Source organism: Artemia franciscana, chromosome 4, assembly GCF_032884065.1.
Source record: "Artemia franciscana chromosome 4, ASM3288406v1, whole genome shotgun sequence".
Classification (NCBI taxonomy): Eukaryota; Metazoa; Arthropoda; class Branchiopoda; order Anostraca; family Artemiidae; genus Artemia; species Artemia franciscana.
The window spans coordinates 12,196,364-12,206,540 of NC_088866.1; the positions used below are offsets into that span (position 1 = coordinate 12,196,364).

General features: G+C 34.5%; 1 protein-coding gene across 4 annotated transcripts in view; it reads left to right on the forward strand.

Annotated features, from left to right (window-relative positions):
- LOC136026003 (cytochrome P450 306a1-like) overlaps nucleotides 1–9,790 on the forward strand; it is a 68,646-nt gene extending 58,856 nt beyond the window's left edge. For all 4 annotated transcript variants that reach the window (XM_065702148.1, XM_065702147.1, XM_065702149.1 and 1 more), the window contains one exon: nucleotides 9,529–9,790. In XM_065702148.1, coding sequence (XP_065558220.1) covers nucleotides 9,529–9,704 — 176 coding nt within the window. In that variant the 3' untranslated portion in view covers nucleotides 9,705–9,790. The remainder of the gene's footprint in view (nucleotides 1–9,528) is intronic.
- The last annotated feature ends 387 nt before the right edge of the window (nucleotides 9,791–10,177 follow it).

The following is a 10,177-nucleotide window of genomic DNA, read 5'->3' on the forward strand; positions in this document are numbered from 1 at the left end:
TGATTGAAAAACTTCGGTAAATATATCATCAAAGATCATCATTTAAAATTAGTTGTGCTCTTCGTTGTCCTTTTAGCTACTTGAGCCGAAATATGGATCTTCATTCATTTCGATTTTTGGAATTGTTGGCTTATTAAGTTACCTTGTGAAACATGTCTGACACAATTTGTGTCACACAAATGATAACGCAAATATTGTTGAACATGATGAATTATATCTTATTTTTTGCTCCTGGTCTCGTGCAAAAACAACAATTTTGCATTAGCCACTCTACATAAATAAAGCTAAAAGAAGTTTTGGACATTTTATTATACAATGATATTTTTATGGTTCACTCAGCAACAATATAATAATAATTATACTTTTATTTATAGCCCACTATTAGACAAAACAAGCGGAGTAAATCACACTAAAAAGAAATAAAAAGCAAACACCTAAACACAGGTACAACTTAAACCTTTAGCTCAGACAAAAAAAAAAACGGGTAATATTATGGTTTGGGTCTAGGGCCACAAAGACATGATTTTTTTAAATTAGCACTAAGCATCTCAGACTATTGAATAATGTAGGTAGCATTGTACTTCTCAATAACATGTTGATTACGACATGAAGTTAGAAGGTACTGCAAAGATTTGCAATATCTAAAACAAGCAATACGGACCTGGCACAAATCTTTTTTTTCAATAGCGACTATATACCACTCAAAAATAAGACAGAATTGTCAAAATATGTAGGATAGATTTTAACTAAAGCTCGGCGTGAATATTTTCCACGGTTAGGTATAATTTTCGCATATCCAATCGTCAACTTTTCTTTAACATCCCTCAGAACCTGGAGTCGCAAAAAAGGGAATGTAGAACAAATTCAAGTCCCTAACCACCATAAAAGCGCAGCATTATGAATTACCGAGGAAACACAGGACAAATTATGAGCTGGTGATTTGGGATTGAAAACTGTATATTTGGATTTATCAACATTCAAAGCCAGACTAACATTCCAATACATCATAGAAATATGTTGCACAGATAATGCCAAAATAGGATTGGTCCGGCTTATATATTGTACAAATTAATAAAAGACAACAGCATCAGATAAATCCAAAATATATAATTAAAAAATTTCATTAGCTTTTTCTAGAAAAATGCATCGACTTTTCTGTCTTTTGCGTGCATTTCGGGCCTTAACCCATATGTTTCCTAATCTAATAAATTTTATATAGATATAGTTAATTCAGCAATTTATTATACTTTTTAGCGTATATTAATCAACATTTCCAAAATGTAGATCTGTTGCTGTAAAAGCAAAACCGACCATCCGTGAAAACCTTGCAATGGCATTCTAGCTGAATAGGTGTGACCTTCTCTTTTCAATGGTCGCTAAGCTAGCACATTTCCGAAATATATATGGTCAGTTGGTAGATAACAATTCCAAACTCTATCATCTATAAGACGTGACGTCAGTACAATAATCTTCGATATTTGCATGTCTCGATGAAGCAAAAGCTTGTGTAATTTCTTTCATTATCATTTTCAGATTTAAGAGCCGGGGCTCTAATCGAATACAAATATAGCTGATTGGGTAAAAAGTTCAGTGCAGGGACGCCCCATACTAACGTAAAACTTGTCTTTAAAAATTATAATTTTTTTTATTGAATATAAGTCTTAATTGAGACCATCAGGTTTTTTTTTAAGAGTGGTATGTCTAGCGAGAATAACTAAAGAAAGACATATACACATCCTTATTGAATTGACTCACCTTTTATTCCAATTGAAAAACGTCAAAGTCATTTTTCACTTTTTTGATGCGCTCTGATAGTATATCGGCATATATCATCCATAACAAGATTTTTGAAATTCCAAAATGAACTGGAGAGTCATGATTCTCAACATAACTGAAAAAAAACCTTAAGTATTTGCAAACGTAAGAATAATTTAGATGGATCGATTGAACCGAATCTTGATACTTGATGGTAATTTTATTTCGGAGGAAAAGTGCTACCATAGGTTTGAATTTGGAAAACGTTTGGAAAACTTTTCATCCGTAACAGATTCGGATCCTACAGTCTCCGTCCTCTTGATTTTCCTCAGCTAAATATTTCTATGAAGATTGAGAGTAAAAGTATTTTCATATTATATCCCAATTATGAGTGATGTGTATCCAGTAAAGTATTCTTTACGCTAAAGTTTTTCACTCTTTTAAAAAGTAGAGTTGAGAAAAAGAGTCAAACTTTAGCGTAAAGTGCGGAGCGTTGAGGAGGAAACAGCCCCTTTCATATACGGAGTAATTTCTGTTCGTTTTAAGTATTAATATCGCTCCTTACTTTCAGTTAACAAATTTCTTTTACTTAATATTTACAAGGAATGGTGATGAAGATATGAGAAAATGAAAATTTCGGATTCAATATGTATATATTTAATGTCAAAGGCGTCCTCTAATTTATTGTAAAAAAATTAAAAAAATTATAAAATGATTATAATAGCTAGATGATTTATTTGAAATTTTGCGCCCTTAAATTTATGCTCCCAGGACAAGTGCCCCCTCTGTTCTCCCTAAAACTGCCTCTGATGTTGTGTGAAATTACTGCTCGAACGATTCTTACAATCTGATGACTGATAATTCTGCACAAGAACCTATGGGGAGTTTTTAGATAGGTGATATAATAGAGGAATATTTCTCAAAATAAACTGGGGTATGGTTTCTCTTACTTTTTTTTTTTTAAGGAAGCTTAAAACTAACGTTAATATATCTATGTTACACGTAATTTGAAACAGAAAATATAGAGTATTTTTTGAATTTTTTTTCTGTTTAAATTTAGATTTTCGCTTAGAAAGTTAATTCAGTGCCTTATAGGAAAAAAACTTCAAATAGCGTCTGAAATCGGCTTTAAGACGCTATTTCGACTTTGAATATCACAGTAATTATGTTTAAACCCCCCTATTTTAAGTTGACATCTTGCGGACATAACGCAAAGCTATTCAACGGCTGAAATGTGATAAAATTGTTTTTTTCAACACAATAAGGGAAAATGTCGTTTCAAATTGGCTGACTCATTTCGTATTCTCTTCGTAAAACGTCAAATACAAATGGGGCTTAAAATAACCTGACGCTATTTTGGAATCTTTCGAATATTGAATGAAGAGTGTATGTTTGTGAGATATTGTGATTACGTATTACAGATAGATACTTTTTTTCGGGATTAAACCAAAAACAGGTGTTTCACAGAAAAGAAAAAAAACACGTACATACTACCACAAAAAAGTAAAAAAGAGAGAAAAAGAAAGAATACACACTATCTAAAACAAAACATAAGCCCTAACTTAAAGTCAAGTCTCTTCGTGCGGGATAAAAATCTGTTTACAATAGTCCAAACTCTGCTATTTCTAATAAATAAAAAAAAACTAGTTTTATAAACTGAAAGTAAGGAGCGATATTAAAACTTAAAACGAACAGAAATTACTCCGTATATAAAATGGGTTGTCCCCTCCGCAATCCCTCGCTCTTTACGCTAAAGTTTTTAATTGTCTTAAAAAGTAGAGTTGTGGCAAAGCGTCAAACTTTAGCGTAAAGAGCGAGGGATTGCGGAGGGGACAATCCATTTCATATACGGAGTAATTTCTGTTCGTTTTAAATTTTAATATCGCTCCTTACTGTCAGTTTAAAAAACTAGTTTTTTTTTATTTAATTTCTGAACGTTTTTGAATTAATGCATTTTTGATTTTGGCTCTCCGCACAAAAATTATTAAAATGAAATTTGTATATTAATTTTTTTTTGGCTAAACGGCTTTCTCTTAGTTTTGATCAGACGATTTTGAGAAATAAGGGGTGGGGAAGGAGGCCTAGTTGCCCTCCAATTTTTCGGTTACTTAAAAAGGCAACTAGAACTTTTAATTTTTAACGAACGTTTTTATTAGTAAAAAATATACGTAACTTAAGAATTAATTTACGTAACAAACTTTTATATTCTTATATTTTTTATTATGTATATGAGGGGGTTTGTCCCCCCGTTAATACCTCGCCTTTTACACTAAATCTTAAGTTTTGTCCCAATTCTTTAAGAATGACCCCTGAATCAGAAAGGCCGTAGAATAAATAGTTGAAATTACTAAAAATACTTTAGCATAAAGAGCAAGGTATTTATCTCCTCCTAAATACCTCGCTCTTTATGCTAAAGTATTTTTAGAATCCCTCATATGCGTAAAACTCTCTGTTCGTTTTAAGTTTTAATGTTACTCCTTACTTTCATTTGAAAAAACTTTTTCGTGTTTATTTTTTCATTTTTTTTTTTTATAGTAATGCTAGAAAATCCCGCGCCCTTTTCATTGAATTTCTCTTCCCCCATGACATATTCCTCCTAGAGAAGATCCTCCCACATAGCCCCTTCCCTCAACCCAAACCCAAACCAAAAAAAATCCCCCTGAAAACGTCTGTACACTTCCCAATAACCATTACTGTATATAAACACTGGACAAAGTTTGTAACTTGCAGCTCCTCCCCCAGGGACTGTGGGGGAGTGAGTCATTCCAAAGACTTAGTTAATATGGTTTTCGACTATGCGGAACAAAATGGCTATCTCAAAATTTGAAATCGTTGACTTTTGGAAAAAAATTAGCGTGGGAGGGGGCCTAGGTGCCCTCCAATTTTTTTTGTCACTTAAAAAGGGCACTAGAACTTTTCATTTCCGTTAGAATGAGCCCTCTTGCGAGATTCTAGGAACACTTGGTCAATACGATGACCCCTGGGGAAAAAACAAAAAAAAACAAATAAACACGCACCCCTGATCTGTCTTCTGGGGGTGCTTCCCCCTATTTTCCAAAATAAGACAAATTTTCTCAGGCTCGTAACTTTTGATGACAAAGACTAAATTTGATGAAACTTATATATTTAAAATCAGCATAAAAATCTGATTCTTTTGATATATCTTTTACCATCGAAGTTCTGTTTTTTAGAGTTTCGTTTACTATTGAGCCGGGTCGCTCCTTACTACAGTACTTTACCACGAACTGTTTGATTATCAGCGATAAAGGAAACGGCACACTTATTTCATATTCACTTAATTCGAACTCCATTACTATACGTGCTCTACAATCAAATAGAAGATGACTACATGTTTCCATTAGACCGTACAACCACATTGGAGAGTCAGCTTTCCCAATCCTGTTTAAAAAATGAAGCAATGTACTATGCCCTGTAATAAGCTGTGCTAATCTGCTATTTGGGGGGATGTTTGATGCAGAGATAAGGTCATCTTTATTTTCAAAAGAGTTAGCCGGCCTTGTGCTAACAGAATTTTTAAACTCATCAAACCATTTTGCATACAAAAACTCACTTAAGGATTTACGGTCTATATGAAAGGGCAATACTGATATTACTAAGATAATAATATTAAACAGGTCTCATTAAAGCAGAGAATCCTCCGAATGTTTTTTCGAGTTGTGAATGCAAACTACTAAACTGCAGTAATAAAAGTAGTATGTTATTAAAATAGGTTGCAAGAACCAATTGGCTTGCTTGTACCGAATTTTGGCACCCTTTTCAAACATTCATTTCACGCATGGTGTCTATATTTGATTCTTTTCAATCAGAGAAGGGCTTCGGAATCACCCTGTATAATCACAAAATATATTTTTTTGATAGTTTCACACGTAAGGGAAGGGCAAAAAAGTTCCAAGGTCTTTCACGTCTGCGCTTTTGATCTTTGCCTGATTTCTTGGTATCTTTTTAACTTTACTTAGTGCTTAGGAATAGATTTTATATCCCCCTTCCCTCCTCAGAAGGCCAAAAATACCCAAAAAGTGTAGATTTCGTTGATATGCCAATTTTCCAGCAAAAATACATTTTTTTTCTTGTTTATCAAAATTGAATAATTTGGCAAAAAAATAGCTTACATTTTATGGACTAAAAATGTGGTCAACGCCAACTTGCTGTCCAATGTAGACCCGTTTTTAATTTTATTGTTAACCGGAAGCTGTTTTTCGCTTTTTCATTTGGTTTACTACAATTCTGTGCACAAGTGGGTAAAATCCGTCTTGGATACAATGCTAAGACAGACAGGATTTGGGATTTATTGTTATTTCAAAAGTTTCATGAGATAAACAACAAAGGAAAATTTAATTTCAAAAATGATATTGCCATCATGTTGCAAAGATTGCAACATAGCTCATAATTTCTAAGAATAGCGTGTTTTTCTTCTGATTTTATTTTAAGTTTTATGACTTTTTCTTTGGTAAACCGAAAGAAAAGAACCATAGTTAACGAAAAGAAAGAAAACAACCGGGAGCCTCATTGTCTTACCATGTTTTCATGGTTGCACTTCATATCAGCATAAAATTCATAGCTAGGGATTGAGTTAATATTTAATGAAGTGCTTAATAAACCTTACCCTTTCGCTGAAAAAATTTTGACCCCTTCTTTCCATATCAGAATCTTATTTTTACATCATAGTCAAGCAATTGCTTCTTTGATTAAAGAGGGAATTAATAAAAATGTATATGTGACTCTATTGGTATTGTAATTTTATTGTTTTTGCTAAATGGGTTTATTCGAGTATATATGCATATCTGCAAAAAAGGGGGAGTACCCAATGATTTTAGGAGAACCTTAGTTAAACCACTATTTAAGAAAGGTGACAAGAGTGAGTGTCGTAATTATCGAGGCGTTAGTCTGGTTTCTGTAGGTAGCGAATAACTGAGTAATATGATACTTTTTAGACTGAGAGATGCTGTAGACAAAGTTTTAAGGGAAGAACAATGCGGTTTTAGAAAAGGTAGAGGATGTGTCTACCAAGTTTTCACTCTTAGGTTAATAATTGAGAAGTCCCTTCGTTGTCAAACACCTTTGGTCCTCGGTTTTATCGATTATGAGCAAGCTTTCAATTCTGTTGATAGACGAGCGTTAGCAATGGTATATGGTATACCAGAAAAATACATTAAAGTGATTTGTGCTATCTACAAGAATAATACTGCTGTGGTTAAGGTAGGAAATGAGGTTAGCAACTGGTTTTGTATTAAATCAGGAGCTAAGCAGGGTTGTGTTCTATCCCCCTTTATATGGATCATTTTGATGGACTTCGTCTTAAGGAGCAGAGCACAGGAAAGGCAATTGGAGACCATGGAATCAAATGGGGAGGAAAAACGCTCCTGGGCGTAGATTATGCTGAGGATTTAAGCATATTAGATGAAAGTGTGAGGAAAATGAATGAATTTGTAGAGGTTTTGCGAGTTCAGGGTGCTAAGATAGGCTTGAAAATTAATTTTAAGAAGACTAAGTCACTAAACCTAGGAATAAGTGACGATGGAAAGGTGACATTGGGTAACGAAAAGATTGATCAGGTTGGGAGCTTCACTTACCTAGGTAGTATTATTAGTAAAGATGGTGGGATCAGTGAAGATGTTAAAAACAGAATAGCTAAGGATCAGGGTGTTTTTTCACAGTTAAAAAAAAGTTTGGAAGAATAGAAAGATAAGTCTGGAAACCAACATTAGGATATTGGAAGCTACAGTGATGACAGTAATATGGGTCTGAAGCAATTCAGGGTACCCGGCTGACCGACCGTATTTCAAACAGTAGATTGTACGAAAAATGTGGTTCAATCCCGCTTTCTAGGGCAATAATGAAAGAGAGGTTGATATGGCTAGGCCACGTTCTGCGGATGAAGGATGACAAATTGCTGAAGATTGTCCTTTTTGGCCAACCGTCTGGGGCTACACGGAAAGCAGGTCGTCCCGGTCTGGGTTGGGAAGATGTCATAAATAAAGATTTAAAGGAAATGAGAACTTCCTGGGAGGGTGTAAAGAGGAAGGCCTTGAATAGATTAGGTTGGAGGAGGAGCGTGCGTAGCTGCGTTGGCCTCGGGCTGCTTGGTGCTGCAGTGAGTTATTATTATTATTAGTAATAGTAGTATGCATATCTTCCCTTTTGCCAGATGGGTTTTGAACCTAAGAGCCCCCGATTGGTAGGCACGATTACTTCCACTACACTTGCACAAGGGGTTGATAATTGGGATTCGAGGCTGAGTGCTCAGATTCAAATAAAAAGTGGGGTCCGCCAAAGGTACTTGTTATCACCATGCATATTTAAATCGGCAATTGCTGATATTCTGGGTAGTTGTAGTTAGTCACCCAGTTTCTGTTTCCATCGGTTCTCCCGTAATGTTTTGTGTTGATTTATTAATGCATCTGGGAGCGTGGTTCGCTCGAACGTTACGTAAGACAATGGAGGCAGTATGTTGTCAATTAGTGGAAACCTTCCGGTCTAGTTATGGTTTAATTGTACCAAATTGGAGTAAATTTTGCCGGAGAGATTTTGGCTAGATTTTCTCGTCTTATGTTGTGCCCCGTACTATATGTTTGTCGAAACTACTCCTCCTCCTGACAGGAAAGATATGTCGTGTTTTAGAAAAAATTGTTTTAAGTTTTGTAAATATTTCCTATATCTTCCTTCTAGGTGTAGTAATTCAAAACTAATTCGGAATTTCCATGTCCGCGATCCTTTCCTTCATTTGGATAGTACCAAGTTCGTGCTAAGCGTAAATCAGCATTAGCAACGTCGCGCATTGTGCCAACTTTTTTGAGAATAATTCTTTCAATGATTTTTACTGTATAATTCTTTTCTTGTTTTTTATATACTTCACCTCTTCCTTTGTGTTTTTATAGTGGGTTTTGTAAATAATTAAAAAAAGTAACAATTAACGATATTTTTTACCCCAAAATACACTCCTTAATAGGAGCAATACTTTCCCCTGGAAAATCGTTTACACCCATCCACTTCCCTATCCAGGATATGGTCATAAAGAGAGGAAACAAGTCTAGATAGAAATAAGGTATTCGGTGCAACATTGAAACAAAACATTGAAGTGAAGTAAGTCCGCTTGTGTCTCACAAGGTAAAGAAAAAGCTGAATGGTTTGTCAGTTTTGCAAATATTTGGAAGATTTTTTAATAAATTTGTGCATTTATAAAAAAAAATAGTAATTGAAGTTAAAATTCTGTCAGAGTCAGTACATAACAGAATAAATTCAATAATAGAGGCCCTTCTGTGCTAATGAAACCAGTGAGACTACTTAAAGTAATTTCAATGTTTTTGAAAAATAGGCTCCTTTCAATGATCTCTAATCCATAATGGAATTCATATTATAACTTTGGCTCTACTAAATTTCTGGATAAATTAGTGCAACGCTTCAAAAGTGACTATTTCGAATTCTAAAGTTATCTTATTTAAACGGTAAGAGGCCAATGCTCCGCAATCAGGGCTGTTGAAATTCATTGATATTCTATTTTTCTTTGCCAGAATGTCCAATTTTATATTGCCACGTTGTCTCTGTCGGTTGGTATTTCGCTCGTTTTCCACAAGTCAAGCCGGGATTGTGCTAGGATTCAAGATGAATAGTGATCAAGTGAAGGTTACTAGCTGCACAAAGCTTGTGTTGCTTAAGTTGTGTGGCTTCGTAGATAAATATAAACAGAATTCTTAATTTTTTTTCCATCTGGAAGCATTTGGTTTTAATAAAGAATTCTTTTTTTTTCATTTTCAGGACGAAGGGTTTGTCTTGGTGAAGATATTGGGAAATTGACTATTTCGTTTTTTGTGGCTGCAGTACTTCAGAATTTTAACGTGACGCTCAAAGATGATTACGACCTCAACGAAAATGCAGAATATGGATTTACTTTAGTACCTCGATATTACGAATTGATACCTACCTGTAGATAAACAATTTAATTTAGTCAGTATTAGATAATTCGTGCAGCATCATCTGTTTTATTATGCAGCAATAAAAAATCTAGTTTTCTGTTTTATTTACTCGACCTACTTTATTATGCTCATATGTAGTATGAGGCATGTCTTGGTGAATCCACGGTTCGCTTGATAAATATTTCAGAGAAACATTTGAAACCAACGAAAGTTTTGTCATAGTAAGCCCATAATCTCTTATTAAATAAAAAAAAAGTTTTTTCAGGTGAAAGTAAGAAGTGACATTAAAGCTTAAAACCGACATAAATTATTTTTTAAATGAGGAAAGCTGCCTCCCCTCCCCCTGAACCGCTCGCTCTTTACGCTAGAGTCTGGCTTTTTGTCTCTGACGACTGCTCAAACACAAGGGCCTTTGAAATGCAATGAGAATTATTTTAAACCACTATAAAACTCTATCATAAAGAGAGGAGGGCTAAGTAGGGGGCAGTCCT